General features: G+C 41.9%; 1 protein-coding gene across 1 annotated transcript in view; it reads right to left on the bottom strand.

Annotated features, from left to right (window-relative positions):
- The window catches only part of atp11b (ATPase phospholipid transporting 11B), a 183,318-nt gene extending 168,564 nt beyond the window's left edge, over nt 1–14,754 (bottom strand). The window contains exon 1 of the mRNA XM_070884058.1: nt 14,586–14,754. Within this exon, the coding sequence (XP_070740159.1) occupies nt 14,586–14,612 (27 nt within the window). The 5' untranslated portion in view covers nt 14,613–14,754. The remainder of the gene's footprint in view (nt 1–14,585) is intronic.
- Between the last annotated feature and the right edge of the window lie 4,706 nt (nt 14,755–19,460).

The following is a 19,460-nucleotide window of genomic DNA, read 5'->3' as shown; positions in this document are numbered from 1 at the left end:
TCTAACCAAAAATTTGAACAAAGGTTTTATGTTCAATATATAGTTAGAAAACTTTTCAATTTCACCCACTCTTCTACCATCAACACCCAGATTAATTCCACTTGTCCTAACTCGCACCAAGTGCCGTTCACCCATCACCCCTGTGCTCATTGACCTACATTGACTCCCGATTAAGCAAAGCCTCAATTTCAAAATTCCCACCCTTGTTTTCAAATCCATCCGTGGCCTCGCCCTTCTCCATCTCTGTAATCTCCTTTAGCCCCTTCCCCACCCCCGAGATATGTGCACTCCTCAAATTCTGCCCTCGAGCATCCCTGACAATAATTGCTCAACCATTGGTGGCCGTGCCTTCAGCTGCCTGGGCCTAAAGCTCTGGAATTCCTGCCCTAAACCCCACTGCCTCTCTATCCTCCTTTAAGATGCTCCTTAAAACTTTTTCACCAAGCTTTTGGTCAACTGCCCTAATTTCTTCTTGTATGGCCTGGTGTCAAATCTGTGTCTTACAACACTCCTGTGAAACGCCTTGGGACTTTTTACTATGTTAAAGGCACTATATAAATACAAGTTGTTGTTGTCACCATAAATTACCCTCATTACATCAGTCCTTTTATTTGTTTATCGTCATCCAACAAGAGTGTGTTTCTGGCAACATTGTTATTCCAAATTGCTATGCAATATACAAGCTTTGCAATATCTTAAAGTGCTGATTTGAAAAGTATTACATTTTAAGACAATAGGTCCTATTTCCTATTCAACGGAGTTCCCAATCTCAGTTGCAATTTTTGAGGGAAGGATACAAGAACAAATAGCATATCCAGAAACATTTATTTCCATAAATATTTTGATGTAAACACCACTCCCATTTTATGTACATAGAAACATAGAAGATAGGTGCAGGAGTAGGCCATTCGGCCCTTCGAGCCTGCACCACCATTCAATAAGATCATGGCTAATCATTCCCTCAGTACCCCTTTCCTGCTTTCTCTCCATACCCCTTGATCCCTTTAGCCGTAAGGACCATATCTAACTCCCTCTTGAATCTATCCAATGAACTGGCATCAACAACTCTCTGCGGTAGGGAATCCCACAGGTTAACAACTCTCTGACTGAAGAGGTTTCTCCTCATCTCAGTCCTAAATGGCCTACCCCTTATCCTAAAACTGTGTCCCCTGGTTCTGGACTTCCCCAACATCGGGAACATTCTTCCCTCATCTAATCTGTCCAGTCCCGTCAGAATCTTATATGTTTCTATGAGATCCCTTTTCATCCTTCTAAACTCCAGTGTATAAAGGCCCAATTGATCCAGTCTCTCCTCATATCAGTCCAGCCATCCTGGGAATTAGTCTGGTGAACCTTCGCTGCACTCCCTCAATAGCAAGAACGTCCTTCCTCAGGTTAGGAGACCAAAACTGAACACAATATTTCAGGTGAGGCCTCACCAAGGCCCTGTACAACTGCAGTAAGATTCCCTGCTCCTATACTCAAATCCCCGAGCTATGAAGGCCAACATACCATTTGCCTTCTTCACTGCCTGCTGTACCTGCATGCCAACTTTCAATGACTGATGAACCATGACACCCAGGTCTCATTGCACCTCCCCGTTTCCTAATCTGCCACCATTCAGATAATATTCTGCCTTCGTGTTTTTGCCACGAAAGTGGATAACCTCACATTTATCGACATTATACTGCACCTGCCATGCATTTGCCCACTCACCTAACCTGTCCAAGTCACCCTGCAGCCTCTTAGCGTCCCCCTCACAGCTCACACCGCCACTCAGTTTAGTGTCATCTGCAAACTTGGAGATATTACACTCAATTCCTTCATCTAAATCATTAATGTATATTGTAAAGAGCTGGGGTCCCAGCACTGAGCCCTGCGGCACCCCACGAGTCACTGCCTGCCATTCTGAAAAGGACCCATTTATCCCGATTCTCTACTTCCTATCTGACAACCAGTTCTCTATCCACATCAGTAAATTACCCCCAATACCATGTGCTTTGATTTTGCACACCAATCTCTTGTGTGGGACCTTGTCAAAAGCCTTTTGAAAGTCCAAATACACCACATCCACTGGTTCTCCCTTGTCCACTCTATTAGTTACATTCTCAAAAAATTCTCGAAGATTTGTCAAGCATGATTTCCCTTTCATAAATCCATGCTGACTTGGACCGATCCGGTCACTGCTTTCCAAATGCGCTGCTATTTCATCTTTAATAATTGATTCCAACATTTTCCCCACGACTGATGTCAGGCTAACCGGTCTACAATTACCCGTTTTCTCTCTCCCTCCTTTTTTAAAAAAGTGGTGTTACATTAGCTACCCTCCAGTCCATAGGAACTGATCCAGAGTTGATAGGCTGTTGGAAAATGATCACCAATGCATCCACTATTTCTATGGCCACTTCCTTAAGTACTCTGGGATGCAGCCTATCAGGCCCCGGGTATTTATCGGTCTTCAATCCCAATTTCCCTAACACAATTTCCCACCTAATAAGGATATCTTTCAGTTCCTCCTTCTCACTAGACCCTCGGTCCCCTCGTACTTCCGGAAGGTTATTTGTGTCTTCCTTCGTGAAGACAGAACCAAAGTATTTGTTCAACTGGTCCGCCATTTCTTTGTTCCCCATTATTGTGATATATTCACAGAGCACAGCACACACAACTCCTAACATGGCAGGCAGCTCTCTCGGAAGCCTCCGGAATCTGCCTGGTTCTGTTGAACTACAGACTGTACATAAAATGGGAGTGGTGTTTAAATCCAAAGCATGAAAGCATTGTCTTAATTAAATTCCTTAATTTCAATTGCTTGTCCAAAATGCGATTCACTTATCAGAAATGGGCTGTACTTGCACTTCGGTTTGTTGATTTCACTGACGCATATAACAAAACCACTTTGATAGGACAACAGAATATTCACACTTCAATTCTGTTTGTTATTTATTTGAAGAATATAAGGATCAGCACAACTTACAAACATTCAAGACTTGTCACAGTAGAGTTTTTTTTTATTTGTCAGTTAAATCAACAAACCAAAGTGAAGTATCCACTCCTGATAATTCAGTTATTTTTGCACAAAAAACAAATTATCCAATCATTTTAAGAAACTAAACTATTTTTTTGTGCTAAGAAAATTAAATTAACTTGTAATTTTTTAATTAGGCAATGTAAAAATGGGAATGGGGGGGTTGAAAGCCAAACATTTATGGAAATAAATATCTCCATATTTGGGAGAAAACTTACTCCTAAACATTACATACAACAGTTATCTTCCATTCATTTTAATGATAAAGCCTCCAGTTCAATGGCCTGGAATTTGCGGGTCCAATGAAGCCCTCAGAATGGCCCTGCCAGTTCCGAGTTTCTGCGTGGGCTGCACATGCGCGACAACCCGGAACTTGCGATCTGTCAAGTTTCTCCTTGACAGATCGTCAGCACCCACCCAAAAACACTATCACAGGTGCAGAATTGGGCAATTTGCCCAATTACTCCTAGCGAATGCCCACGAAATCTTTATGGCTGGTAAATACCAACGTAAAGGTTAAAATAAATGTTAAATTGAAATTTAAAAAATTAAAACATACAAGAAACATTTCAAATTGTTCATGTAAATTTTGGGCCATATTTAAATGTTATTATTTTTCAAAAAATTTAACTTTTATTTTAAATGCTTAATCAAAGGGACTTTTAACTAATTTTGAACATGGGAATAACAATTAGAATTGTGTAAATTATTTGGCGGTTTATCATATGCTTATGGGGATTCCGTTCTTAAATGGAATCCCCATAAGCTGATGAGGAATTCCCCTTTCTAATTGGTTGGCTTGGCCCATGTGATCCCAGGGATGCTTCCGACCCGCCTGCGCCCCTGGCATCCATGGACCTTTACGTAGGGGTACACCTGGAAGCCCAGGACCGCAAGAGTCTGAAGCTCCAGAGCCACCAGGTACTTTTGTATTTTCTTTTCTCCGGAGGTGTACTCCGGAGATACGCCTCAACCGCAAATTTCGGCCCATTGTTAGCAGTGGGAGAACAGATTTAGTACTGACAAAACCTACACCCCAAAGACAATTATTTTTTAAACTAGAAGAAGGGGGCATTTGCCATGTAGCTCAGATGCTGGAAGATGTGCCAATTATGTGTTAATAAAAATACAATTGGTAATGCATGGTTTTACTGAACTTTTTGCTTTTAACTACAAACTCAAAAGCAGTAAATTTTCAAGTATCGTACACCATTAAATCAAAATTCAAATGGTTCATAATGGCCACCTATATTGCATTTATATAGCGGCTTTAATGTAGTAAAATGTCCAAAGCACTTCACAGGAGCATTATCAAACATAATTTGGTACCCAGCTACATAGAGATTTAGGGGAGAAGTGGTAACTTTTAAAAGGAGCACCTTAAAGGAGAGAGGGGTAGGGAAGTGGAGAGGCTTCGGGAGGGAATTCCGGAGCTTAGGGCCTAGGCAGCTGAATGATGGAGCGACTAAAATCGGGGATGCGCAAGAGGCCAGAATTGGAGGAGCGCAGAGATCTCGGAGGGTTGTAGGGCTGGAGGAGGATGCAGAGACAGGGAGGGAAGAGGCCATGGAGGGATTTTAAGACAAGGATGTGAATTTTAAAATCAAGGCGTTGCCAGGTGAAAACGATGAAACTGGTGTTTGGAAATTGTTCGGGTGCACTGCTCCAGCAGTGCAGAACTTCTCCTCGACACTGACATGAGTTTCAAATTGTACATCTGGTCAACCACCAAGTCCATTTACTTGCATCTGCAAAACTTCACCCTGCCCATGCCTCTACCTTAAGTAACTTCTGCTGAAACTGTTATCCAGATCATTGTCACTTCAAGTTTCAGCTGCTCCAACGTTCTCCTTGTTGACCTTCTATGCTTCTCCTTACACAAACTACAACTCATCCAAAAGAGCATGTCCCATAACCCAGAGGTTCTCAACCTTTTTGCTTCCCTCCACCCCATGTTATCAATAGTTTATTTTTACATTACCGTTAAGTCAGAGCCAAATTAACACAGGATATGACCAGAATCAAGCCCTAAACCCCAGCATTACTGGCACCCATGCAGTGCGCAGTGAGTGGGTGTAAAGAGGAAGCTCTCCTTTGGTGACTCTATTGTTACTCCTGATTATTTATTATTCACTAGTTGCTGTTCCTTATCAAATAAATTGAGTAAAATCTGCTACCTTTTTGATGCTGCTGGTGATAATCTAAATATACTCCTTATTGGCCCAGTCTGGTGCATCTCTCTCTGCACCAGATCACCATGTCCCACCAAGTCTGAAGCACAAAGACGTCCCCCAACCCAAACTGTAACTGCTGCACTGACTAGCTTTGCATCTTCCTTCCAAAGCACCGAATAAACCGATCAGATTAGTCACCTCTAACCCAGAAATGCGAATTAGGCAAATATTGGCCAGGAGTGTGCAAATTGAGATGACGGATGAAATGTGAAGGAGGGCTCAGACTTGAGCAAAAGAAGAATCTGATTCGCTAACTGATTGGCAAGAGGTCACATCTGTATTTTGATTGGTTTCATTGAAGAAGCAACGAGAAATATGATGGGTTTAAACTTGGGTTAGCGCCATTTTGGCAAACACCTTCAAACCTTCTCGCGGACCCCCGGTTGAGAACCTCTGCCATAACCTACCCAATGCATGTCACCTGTGTGCTTGCATATCAATTTCAAAATCCTTGTCCTGATCTTCAAATCTGCCATGGTTTCACTGTATCCTACCTCTGTAATCTTTTGCAACAACAACTTTTATTTATATAGCATCTTTAACGTAGTAAAGCATCCCAAGGTGCTCCACAGAAGCATTATAAAACAAAATTTGACACTGAGCCACGAGGGGATATTAGGGCGGAAAAAGCTTGGTCAAAGAGGTAAGTTGTAAGGAGCGTCTGAAAGAAGGAAAGAGAGGTAGAGAGGCGGAGCGGTTTGGGCAGGGTGTTCCAGAACTTAGGGCCCTGGCTGCTGAAGACACAACCACCAATGGCTGAGCGATTAAAATCAGGGATGCTCAAGGAGGACAGAATTAGAGGAGCGCAGATATTTCAGTGGGTTCTGTGGCTGGAGAAGATTACAGAGATTGGGAGGGGTGAGGGTGGAAGGATTTGAAAATAAAGGATGAGAATTTTCAAATCAAAACGTTGCTTAACCGGGAGCCAATATAGATCAGCGAGCACAGGGGTGATGGATAAATGGAACTTGGTGTGAGTTAACACACGAGCAGCAGAGTTTTGGATGATCAGAAGTTTACATCGGGTAGAACGTGGGAGGCTGGCCAGAGGTGCATTGGAATAGTCAAGTCTAGAAGGTAACAAAGGCAAAGATGAGGGCATCAACATCAGATGAGCTGAGGCAGGGGCAGAATCGGCTATGTTATGGAGGTGGAAATAGTTATTGCGCGGATATGTAGTCAGCAGCTCATTTTGGGGTGAAATATGACACGAAAGTTGCGAACAGTCTGGTTCAGCCTCAGACAGATGCTAGGGAGAGGGATGGAGTCGGTGGCTAGGCAACTGAAATTGTGGCGGGGAACGAAGACAATGACTTTATTTGGAAGAAATTTCTGCTCATCCAGTATTGGATGTCGGACAAGCAGTCTGACAATTTAGACAGTGGAGGGGTTGAGAGAAGTAGTGGTGAGGTAGAGCTGAGTGTCGTCAGCATATATGTAGAAACTAATGCTGTGTTTTCGATGATGTCACTGAGACTACGACGTGGGAGCAGGAAGAGAAGCCCCCCCACCCCATCAGGCAACATTCGCATTTCCAACTCTAAGCACATGCTTCTCCCCCTCGCTTCCCATTTACCATCAATGGAAGAGGCTTGAATCACCTGAACATCGCACTCAAACTCTCTTTGTAAACCTCTTGTACAATGCTTTTGGTTACCTTCCCTTACTTCTGCTCTGTATCTATTGTTCCTCCTATAAAAGAACCTTGGGACACTTGTTACATGAAAGGCACTATAGGGATGTTGTTTAGTGTTGATACGTGCAGTTTTATTTTGTATTTAGAATAAGGGTTGTGCCCAACATCAATAAACAGAACATTCCATGTAGTTGATATAGTCCAGGAAATTATAGAATTTGGGGGAGCAGGGAAACACCAAAGGTGGTCAACAGGTTAGGTTTTAGGAAGTATTTAAACACGGGGGAAAAGCTAGTACAGCAAATTGGAAGAGAATTTCAGATTTCAAAGGAATAAGTGGCTGAAAGATCAGCCTCTGAGGGTGGAGCACAGCGAGTGCAGAACAAACAGTAATCCAGAATCAGGATAAAATGCAGGGCTGAAGAAGTTTTGCCCAAGGAAAAAAAAGATTTGAAGACGAGAGCAAAGATCTTGAAATTGGTTTGTTGGGAGACAGAGAGCTAGTTCAGCTGGTCAAGAACTGGTGCAATCTGTGAGCATGACTTTGACCAGGAGCGGACCTGGGGTGGAGTGTTTTCAATTAGCTGGAGATAGGAAGGCCACTGTGGAGTACATTTGAGAAATTGATCCACGAGGTGAGAAAGGCATCAAGGTTTGTGGAGAGGTTTTCCATACTACTGGGGATGAGTCAAGAACCAAGCAAGCTCATGGTGTAGCTGATATTGTGCACTGCTGGGTTGAGCAGGCCGCCATGGATTTGATGGGGTTGATGTCAAAGGGATGTAGGTGCTGGCAAGAACTAAAGAAGGTGGCTTTAGTCTTTCCAGCACTGAGTCATAGGAAATCTCAACACATCTTGGAATTAATGTTGGTTAGGCAGTTAAAATATTACAGCAACAGCCCTAGGGCCAATGGAGAGCCAGTTGCAAGAATTAAAATTGCATATTATCTATTTAAATGCAGAGGCTATCCCCATGTTTTTGAATAATATTACCAAGAGTTAGCATATATACTAGGAAGGTCCCAGTTTTGATCTTTGGTTAGCTAATCTCAGCCAAGGCAACAGGAGGGGTCAAACAACCAGGCCAGTACAGAAGGAATAAAACAGGAATAGCTGCCAATGCTTTGGAAGTGTGCGTGTAATGGCACTGGATGGAGACAGGGATCGGGCTCAGCGGTGATGCTAAACCCTCAACACGATGACTGAACAGCTTGCCAAGATTGTCTAGGTTCACAAATAAAAACAGTCGCTTGAACAAGGTACTGAACGGCATCCAGTATTTGTGGAACTGCACCCGAGCAAGGAGTTAACACCTTGAGGAGGGGAAGAAAATGGACAGAACACGGATGGGGAGAAAGTCTAATTAAAAAGGAACGGTTCAATCAGTATTGACCTAATCCTTACTTCAGACACGTGATCAGGGATGCTTAGATCAGACTGCCAACAAAATGTGAACTCTGAGATCCCAGTCCTTTTTTCCTGAGGGGAGCAAGAGTTAGAAAATCAGAAAAAACTATGCTTATGGGGCTTTTGTTTTGAACCTTTGCCTGAGGAACAATGGTTCTAGTTGTCCAACAGTTCACAAAAATTAATAGCTAATCTCCTAGTCACATGTTTACATTGAAACAAGTCACATCTCATCTTCAACTATTATCATCCAATGATCTCCAATCCCTCCTTCAAAAAGGTGTTCTAAGTTTCACATTCAGTTGCCAGGCTGGTTTAAGGATTCCTTCACATGTCAAAAATGATGAGGTGGTCATATTTGACCAATTTAACCAAATTCTTCCAAATATATAAACAAAGAGAATGCAATGTAATGTGTTTGGACTTTCAAAAACAAGATTGGATAATGTAGACGGTACATGCAAATTGACATTGCTCAAAAATGTGCGTTGATACCCGTTTGCCAGACACACAAATAATTTGGGCGTGGACAGAGAGAATATAGAAACTTTCTGACAAATCTAAATTTAGGGGAAATATTAACCAGTGAGGAAGCAGCTGGGAGACTGCAGGAGACAACTTGAAAAATATGCAGAAAATGAAATTCAATCTAGACAAATTACATTTTTGGATATCTTTACTCTTTTTTAACCTTATTCTTTTGACTTCCCAGATGCAGATTTGCACGTGATCCTAGCTTGTTATGTCCCCGTATTACTACTTGCTCAGATATCTAAGTAAATTCATAATGTAGCCATGCATTGAACAGTTTCAGCTACTTTTTTTTAAAAACCACTTGCTCTCATGTGATCCTCCTTGCCTTCAGAAAACAGCTGAATAACACATTAAACTTTCACTTGGGCTTCAACCATCAAACACATTTATTAAATAGTAAAAGAAGTGACTGGTAAAACTAACAACTTTTTATTTTTGCAGTAGTTAAACCTAGCTAGTATAAATGCTGTGCAAATCTAGGATAGAAGTTAAAAAAATATATAAGCTGATAAATACCATCAAAAAAATGACCAGGACCAAGCAGATTTTTTACGCAGCCAGTTAAACGCACGTCAACAAATCTCACAGATTGTCTGTGTTTGAGCTGAATGGCTCTCAAATGTAGGGCACACAGAAACCAATTAAAACCTGTAACAGTTGTAGCAACTTAAACTGGAACTTGATTTCTATAAGTGAGACTGTTTTTCATCCCTAATGAATTTCTTCACAGAATTAAAGCAGCAAATACCAAGCAAATTGATCAAAATTAAATCTTTTTCTCAGATTCGTTGGCTCTGATTTTGTGGTTGGTATGACGGTGTACTCTCAGAGAAACTGACTGCAAGTTCGGGATTTCCACATGCGCTTGCACCAAATCCTGAACTTGCGATCTGTCAAGTTCCGACTGCACATAGGCTATATTGCGTCTAGCACCTCCTCGTACAAATGAATGTGCTGACGAAAAGTTGGGCTAATTGCCCACTTACTACAAGGTAATTACACTGAAAATGTTTAAGTCTGGTGAAAACAGGTGCAGGAAGCCTGTTGCACAGCACAAGGAGATCAGATGAGAAAATTGTATTCCAAAAAGATCTGTAACAAGACAATGCTATAATGGGAGATTTGTTTTAAGAGGATTTCATGATGAAGTGTTTGAAAGCACACTGAATAAAGAATTAAATGAGTGGTTTGTGACCTTTCTTTAAAATGAGAAGTTAATAATTAGAGTGCAAAGTAATGAGAGACTTGTACTGCCAGAAATGTGTTACAAGAAGTTTGTAACAACTGATGTTTGTGAATTTTTAATAAACATATTATGTTCTAATGAGAGATTTACAATAACAGATTGTTACCATGAGAAGATTGCAGTTACAGAATTTATTATAATGGCAGCCTTTTAGTGTTAATTTTTACCTTTACACAGTGCGATGATGAATTTTTACATAGTTTGTAATAATTTATCTTGAGTGGTTGTTATAATGAGAAGTTTGTAATAGCAAAAATTGGAACAATGAAAGTTTTGCAATACTTTGTTTTAAAAAGGTTTGTAATAAACGTTTGTTGTTATGAGAGAACAGAATTTTTTTTCACAGTCCTGTATATCTGTATAAAAGGAGAGACAAATAAAGGTCCCCGGTATTCCTGTTGAGTTTACCCAGAATTTCACTTCGGGAGTAATAGATTGGCAATTGTCAAAGAGTCAGGAAGTGAAAAGGTTCGCATACGCACAATGGTGCGTGGGGGAAGGCCGCTGCACGGAACTCTGCAGCGTTTGAAAGGAAGTTCTCGCGGGGGGGGGGGGGGGAATGGCACGAGGTAGGTGCGAATTTCCTTGCAATGTTGGTGGCGTACTCCTTAGCTATGCCGCTGACAGTAATTCTGGACCAATGTAACATTTAGGAAGAATGAACAAAGAATGGTAATACTGTAATCTATTCAGTCTATTTTCAGAAAAGTAGAATTATCCAATAATTTTAATTAAACTTAATTAAAACAGTACTTATTTTTTGCGCACAAAAAATGTGAATTGAAAAATTCAAATTAAGCGACTTTAAATTAAAAGTACACTAAATATGGTAACATTCCGAGCTCAATGCAATAACAGAGAAATCTAGGGCTGTGGATATACAAATCTTTAAAAATCAGGAGAGCATATATAAAGGAGAAATTAATTCTGGACTTCATATTTAGGGATATTGAATACAAAAGCAAGGATTTGATGAATTTCTTCAAAACATTGTTTCTGTCACAGTTGGGAATACCGTATACAGTTTTAGATTTCCCATTAGTGAAAGAAGCCATAGACAAGGTTCAATGTGAACTAACTAGGATGTTAACAGTGATGAGAGAATATAGTTATGATGATAGGGGATGGGGAGGGAGAGATCTAACAGAAGTGTTCAAATCATACATGGGTTTGGGAGGATAAATAATGAAAGATTTCTATTGGTAGTTGCACTGGTAACTAAGGGGCATAAACCAGAGAAGCATCAAGGGGTTAAATTAGAAGAATATTTTCATACAAAATATTAAAATATGAAATGTAATGCCACAAGTGTCCATGAAGCTCAGTTGATCATGATATTTAAGAGGGAATTCAAAACGTAAAGAAAAAATAAAAAGGTGCAAGAAAAACCTACATCGGCTCCTGGTCCACCAATGACTGGATTTTAAAATTCTCATTGTCCTGTTCAAATCCTTCCAATGGCTTCGCCTCTTTTTATCTCTGTAACCTTCTCCTACACAGTGTCAGCTGTAGCTCAGTGGGTAGCACACTTGCCTCTGAGTCAACACTTAAGAAGAATGTGTGTCCAAGTCCCACTCCAGGGACTTGAGCACATACATTCAGGCTGACACTCCAGTGCAGTGCTGAGGGAGCTGCCAGCTTTCGGATGAGATGTTAAACCGAGGCCCCGTCTGCTCTCTCAGGTGGATATAAAAGATCCCATGGCACTATTTTGAAGAGCAGGGGAGTTATCCCCAGTGTCCTGGCCAATATTTAGCTCTCAATCAACAAAACAAACACAGATTATCTGGTCATTATCACATTGCGGTTTATGGGGGCTTGCTGTGTGCAAATTGGCTGCCGTGTTTCCCACATTACAACAGTGACTACACTCCAAAATTACTTCATTGACTGTAAAGTGCTTCGAGACGTCAGTGGTCGTGAAATGCGCTATATAAATGCAAGTCTTTCTTTTTCCTCCAGCCCTACAACTATTTTTGTAAAACCATAAATCAAATGCCCCCTTATTAACAGGGGGGGGGAAGGCACTAAAACCAACAAATAAACCAATTAACTTTTTGCCGTAACTTAAATCGGATGCCCACCAGCATACCAGTGGACACCCTGGCTCGAATGTATCCACGGAAGAGAGGCAGGCAGTCGGGCTGAACAATCCCCTCGACCACCCGCTGCCTGGACCAGTTAATGGCCACCTTGGCCATGTCCAGGAGCAGTCCTACGAGGCGGCCTTAGACTTGCCCGCTCCCCTCCGCACAGGGTGCCCAAAGATCAGGAGCGTGGGACAGAAGCGCAACCAGAATTTGAGGAGCAGCCCCTTCAAATATTGGAAGAGGGGCTGCAACCTCACACATTTAACATTGATATGGAACACTGACTCCTCCAGACCACAGAACTTGCAGGCGGCCTGTGAGTCCGCGAACCGACTTAAAAACTTGTTGCACGGAGCACCCTCCAGACCAAGGGAGGACTCCCACGTAGAGAGCACGCCATTGGGGTCCCCCGCCTCCTCCGGACAGCCTCCAGCCCTAAAACCCTCCAATGACTCTACATTCCTCCAACTCCCCACTTCCTTCACCCCACCATTGGCAACTGTGCCTTTAGCCGTATAGGCCTTCAGCTCAAATTAATTCCCGAAACCTTTCTGCCTCTCTTTTCTCCTTTGATCCTCCTTACAATCTACCTCTTTAACCAAGTTTTTAAATCACACATCCGAATATCTCCTTCGGCTCGGTGTCAATTTTTGTCTTATTATGCTCCTGTGGAGTGCCTTGGGATGTTTTCCTACATTAAAAAGGAGCTATATAAATACAAGCTTGTTCAATCTTCCTACAAATATTTCCAAATGGCTTATGTGATGCACTAATAATAAGTGCCTGAAAGATCCAAATTACGAGCATTCAATAGCATAGATGAAATGTTACACTTCTTGGTGTCAGCACAGCCTTGCGTCAGGAGGTCATGGGTTCAAGCCACACTTCAGCCATTTTGAGCACATAATCCGATATAACATTGCTGCATTACCAGAAGTACCATCTTTCGGATGGGGCATTAAAGCATGGTCCTATCTGCCTGTTGAAGTGGATATAAAAGATCCCATGGTACTATTCGCCTGGTATCCTGTGCAACACTTACTTCAACCAACGCCTCAAAAAAAACAATTAGTCATTTATCTAACTCACCAGAAATGAGGGCAGGGAAAGGGCGGGGAAGTGCTTTTGCAGAGAACCGGCATGGGCTTGACACCCGAATGACCTCCTGTGCTGTAACCATTCTATGATTTTTGGGCTAAAAGGGTTAAACTATGAGGACAGCTTTCATAGACTAGCTTTGTATTTCCTTAAGTATAAAAGGTTAAAGGGTGATTTAATTGAGGTGTTTAAGATGATTAAAGGATTTGATATGGTAGAAAGTATTGCTACTGATGTGGGAGTCCAGAACAAGGAAGCATAACCTTAAAATTAGAGCTAGGACACAAGTGTAGTGCCTGAAAGCACTTATTCACAAATGGTAGTGGAAATCTGGAACATTCTTCCCCAAAAAGCTGTTGAGGCTAGGTGAATTGATAAAATGATTTGTCAGATAATGGTATTAAGGGAAACCAAGACAGACAGGTAAATGGAGTGGCGATATAGATTGCCCATGGTCTAATTGAATGGTAGAACAGGATTGAAGGGCTGAATGGCCTACTCCTGTTGCTATCTTTGTTGCTGTTTGTGAAATCTTGCTCTGTGCTTTTGCTTACATAACATAAAATATTTAATTGGCTGTCAATTGGGACGTCCTGAAGCGATAAAAGGGGCTACATAAACGCAAGCTCTTCCTACTCGGAAATGACAACACATTTTATGGGGAAAGAGAGCTTTTGTGATAATAAATGAATCATTTAAGATCACGTACATCATGTTCAATCCCGTTCTCCTAGGCGCGGTTTTGATATTTAAGTGAGGCGTCACCAGTTGCTAACTGAGCCAAAACTGTTGAAATGACTTAATTCCAGCGCCTGACAGTGAAAACAGTTCATTGACCGCAACTCCGTGATGTACAAGACAGGGAAAAAAAACTCAAAACTAACCAACAGACTCGTGAAACGCTGTTCCAATACAGTTAGACAATGCTAGTGTCGCAACGAGCAACTAGTGTTGGTAAGTAACTTACAGAAACCCCAAATAACGATTATTGATATAAAACACCATCTCAGGTCAACAGTTTCAGAACACCTGCAATCAACTTAGATAGTGTATACAACTGTCTCCTATTTACTGTTTGTTGTTAAAAGTCCACCACCAGAAACTAAATGCGAAACCACTGCGGTCCCACCCGCCGCTTGACAAGCGGCATCTTTCGCAACTATCCGGCCCACGGCCCGGCCCGGCCCTTTAACCACTACCGCCCGCCCGCAGAACTGGGTGTCCCGGGGTCGTGTCTACACGGACCGGGTCCCCGAGCCGCGCAGCCGGCCTCAACCGCCCGCTTTCCCGACAACAAGCGGCACTCGACCTTACCAGCTGCCGTCGGATCCAGCGGATCATGGTTCTACACCAGGCCAGGTGGAGAGACGCAGCGGCGTATTCCCTCCTGGTCGGTCGTGGCTGGTGCCTCAAAGCCGCTCTCAGACTGTCAACCCCTGGACACGGCCCGCACTCTGTTGCCGCTCACTTCCCACATCATCGCTCGCTCCCACCGGAAGCAACACCCGCCGTCATCTCATCTTACTTCCGCTGGAGGACCAGCTTGGCCTGGGCTGGGCTGGGGAAGCAACTGGAGGGTGGTGGGAGAGATGATAAAATGGTAGGGTAGTGGTGTGGTGGGGGAGAAGATGGTGATGGAGAGAGGGGGGGAGACGATGCAACTTATTTTTTTTTTGGGGGGGGGGAGAGAGATGAACATGAAGGTGAAGGAGATGGGGATGCAGCTTGTGCTCAGCAACTCACTTTTGTCATAGAAACAAAAACGTACAGAATACCACAACTTGCATTTATGTAGCATCTTCAATATATTGAACAAAACTCCCGAGGAGCATTTTCAAGCAAAATGTGACGCCGAGCCACATAAAGAGACACTAGGACAGGTGACAACAGCTTGGTCGAAAAGGTAGGTTTTTAAGGAATGACAAAGGAAGAGAGCGAGGCTTAGAGTTTTAGGGAGCGAATTCCAAAGTTTAGGATCGAGACAGCGGTAGGCTTGACCACCAATGGTAGAGTAATTTAAGTCGAGGATGTGCAAGAGATCAGAATTGGAGGAGCTTAGAGATCTTCGAGGGTTATAAGGCTGGAGGATATTGCAGAGATAGGGAGGGGCGAGGCAGTGGAGGGATTTGAAAACAAAGATGGGAATTTTAAAATTGAGGCATTGCTGGTCCGGGCGCCAATGTAGGTCAGTAAGCATTGGGGTGTTGATTGAACAGAACGGTGTGAGTTAGGATACAAGCAGCAGCTTTTTGAACGAGCTCAAGTTTACGGAGGATGGAAGGTGGGAGGCCAGCCAGGAGAGCATTGGCATAGTCTAGTCCAGAAGTTATCATCATCATAGGCAGTCCCTCGGAATCGAGGAAGACTTGCTTCAAACTCTTAAAATGAGTCCTTGGGTGGCTGAACAGTCCAATATGAGAACCACAGACTCTGTCACAGGTGGGACAGATAGTCGTTGAGGGAAAGATTGGGTGGGACAGGTTTGCCGCACGCTCTTTCAGCTGCCTGCGCTTGATTTCTGCATGCTCTCGGCGATGAGACTCGAGGTGCTCAGCGCCCTCCCAGATGCACTTCCTCCACTTAGGGTGGTCTTTGGCCAGGGACTCCCAGATGTCAGTGGAGATGTTGCACTTTATCAGGGAGGCTTTGAGGGTGTCCTTGTAACGTTTCCACTGCCCACCTTTGGCTCGTTAGCCGTGAAGGAGTTCCGAGTAGAGCGCTTGCTTTGGGAGTCTCGTGTCTGGCATGCGAACTATGTGGCCTACCTAGCAGAGCTGATCGAGTGTGGTCAGTGCTTCAATGCTGGGGATGTTGGCCTGGTCGAGGACGCTAATGTTGGTGCGCCTGTCCTCCCAGGAGATTTGTAGGATCTTGAGGAGACAAGTAACAAAGGGATGAATGAGGTTTTTGGGAGTAGATGAGCTGAGGTAGGAGCGGAGATAGGCGATATGAGGTGGAAGTAGGTAGTCTTGATGATGGTGAGGATATGGGTTGTGTAACTACATCCCAGACATAATCAGCCCTAGTTACTTTAGATTGTGTTAGTGCTTCAGATTACAATCAAAATATTTCTAGTCCACAGAAAGCAAATCATATTTTTTTAATTGAGTATTTTAGTCGTTGAAAAATAATTATCTAATTGCACCAACAAAGCTATAAAAAAGAAATCATGAATTAAACTTTTACAAGGTAAGATAGAAATAGCACTTGCAGATGGAATTAGAATACTTTGTTCCAAACTGCACCTGCTTAACAAGCTTCTAATATTGTGAGGTAAACTGATAAATGTTGAGGCTGAAGCTTTTAAAGAGTGGAACTTGAACACACTTAAGACGATTGAAGGTCTTAATAATAAATAAAAAAATCTCAGTCTGGATCTTCCAACTAATTTCAAGTGTAAAGCCTAATTTGTGAATAATTACATCATCTATTGTACTAAAAGTGCTATGTCTGCATGAATTTCCCATGTATAAAACCTTACTTCGTGTTGCCACAGTCACTTTTTGTCAACTTTTTCCATTTTAAATTTGTTTGTCCACATTTATAATAGATGCAAACTTGTTATGCTGTAATTACTCCTTTTTCACTTGGTGGCACTGTAATCTATCAGTTTTGTACCTTCCAGCTCCTCAACACATACTGCAGAGAAACTTAGTCGCTACAATCAATTCTACTTCTGTTTCTCACATTGCTGTAAATTTTGCTATCTAACTCTAAATTATAATACTAAATCAAACCAAAAATAAGGACAGAACCTATGACTTGAAAGTGGTTACTGAATTTCACCGGAATGTCCTGATCCAATTATGTCCCACCCTCTAACCACACTTCACATGAAGACTGCATTTGGTCCTTGCTCTCCATGTGCAATACTATGTGAAAACAACTAGCAATATGTGTATTTATGTGTACTTCTCATTACTTAGTTTGTGACAACGCAAAGTTTCTGTTAGAAATTAAAGATACCAAATGTATATGGTCATGCGACTAAAACTGTGACGCGACGAATGCTACGTTTAAATGCTCATGTTCGAACTGGAGACGAAAAGTCTCCTCAGACTAGATAGATGCTTAGAAGTGCTAATATTTTGGTTTCCTGCAGATGGCATAACATTCTGTACTATATACAATCTCCCTATTGCTAAGCGATTATCTGTTTTTAAGTTAAGACTTGAACCTTGTTTATGTTTTTATGTATAACGCTAAGGTAGGGATTAAAGTTAGTTTAACAGAACTGCTTGCGAAGATAATGGAAGGAAGTTATGGAAGTTAGCGTAAACGATATCTGAGAATGGAATAGTTTGCTACGTTTTTAAAAAGGTAACGACCAGTTGAAGTGAGAAAGCTCTGCTTTGGGCCTCAGAGTTGAAAGAGTACTCGTTTAGGCCTTGTATTAATGGTACCCAAGAGGATAGGGATGAGAGAGATAAGACTAATTCCAAAGGAAGGAACCCTGAGAAAATATAAACAGGAAAAGACATGTGAACAAGATCATAAGACATTTTTAGGGAGGGCTTTTGATTCAAGTGTTGAGACAAAGAACTATTGGGTATTGAGTTTTTGGATGAATCTCTATAGGTTAAAAGGTCTTGTCATTATCCCATTTCAGGCCCACCCCTAAAAATAGAATAAAAGAAACCTCCTGAAAACTTGTCCTCACAGACAGAGGAAGAGAGAGCAATAAGCTCTAGACAAAAGGAAGAGAAGCCGCTCAGAGAATTGCTCACGTGTCAACTGTCTATCAGATTGGTATCAGCTACCTGTCACGGTCGTCTGTTTTTGTTGTTTAACTAATATGTTATGTACTGTCTTAAACTCTGATTAAACACAATATACCCACCATACTGGTTTGCACTCGACCCTGACCAGAGATAGCCGTAAAGAGATTATGGCTAACACTTCTGAGGACCTAAAGCAACCTTGAAATTCCTCACCAAATCTGGCTGCACTTTGTGCATTCAGCTCTTAACTATTATTTTAAACAGACTGAAATGGAAGTGAGCTATTTCCACTTTAAATGTCTTAGTTTGGGAGGTCTGCTAAGCTATCTTGAACAACTTGTATATCTATTTGCATGGCATATATATCTTTTGGAGCGACTCCATCAGATAATTGGCAAATTATATTTTTGCCTGTGCTGGCAATTGTAGATGCAGCATATAAGGGGTTGACTCACAGGAGTACACACAGAACTTTTTCTCAACAGTAGGCCAGCAGCATGGAAGTGCATTTAGGGCCACAATGGTGATTTAAAGTGTTAGAGTTATTTAGAGGGAGCATTATGTGCAATCTCAACATTTTGTGTGACTGTGAGAAAATGGCTCCTTGCAAAACCTGAAAGTCCATACTGTCAATCCATCCCACCTGCACTGTGTGGCCCTAGTCACAGATATACAAGAGGGATAAGTTTGGTGGATGCTTGAAATCGGGTTGTATTCACCACCCTTCATGACATCTAAAGCAGATTTCCCACAGGGGCCACGACGCACAGTAATTCCTGCCGTCCCACCTTGCATAAGGAAGAAAGTGGGGCTGGCGGGTTTGCGTCACCAGGCAATTGCTGTTGGTATTTATGACGAGATAGAAAAGTACAAAGTTTTTTTTTAAATTGTAATTTTTATCATAATAAAATTTGACACTCCACAAATGTAAATATTAATTTTTCAGGGCCATTACGTTTGCACTATTAAAACCCCAGTTACACCTATTCCAACAAGACTTAACATTTAATGGGCTATTTAAAAGCGACATTAGCACGGAAAAGCCCAAGTTTTCATCAGTTTCACTGATTGCTGGCTATTGGGCGGCGGGAGGCACAAAGGGATAATGACGGCGAACGCTGACAGTTTGCAATCATTACCCACTGCCAAATCCAGACCATTCTATTGTTGGACAATTTTTTTCTAACCTGTTCCGATTGAAAATGTTCTAGGTCTTTCAACAAGTAAATGGAAGTATTATTTTAATCATCTACTTGCCAACAAGTCTTCTTTCTGTGTATTATAGCTTTTTTGTTAGATGTATACTGTTGTTTATTGCATTCAATGTCATTTTAACACTTTTTAATGATCATTCATCTACTTAGGGCAAATCTGCACTTTATGGATTATTTGGAACTTTGCTTGTTATAATGGTCAAAGTGCCCAAGGACTCTTCCTATCATGTTAGTGCTCAATAAATAATTTATTA

The sequence above is a fragment of the Pristiophorus japonicus genome, chromosome 6, assembly GCF_044704955.1.
Source record: "Pristiophorus japonicus isolate sPriJap1 chromosome 6, sPriJap1.hap1, whole genome shotgun sequence".
In the NCBI taxonomy this organism is placed as follows: domain Eukaryota; kingdom Metazoa; phylum Chordata; class Chondrichthyes; family Pristiophoridae; genus Pristiophorus; species Pristiophorus japonicus.
Note: the sequence above shows the minus strand (reverse complement) of the source record. Positions and strands in the feature narration are given on the sequence as shown.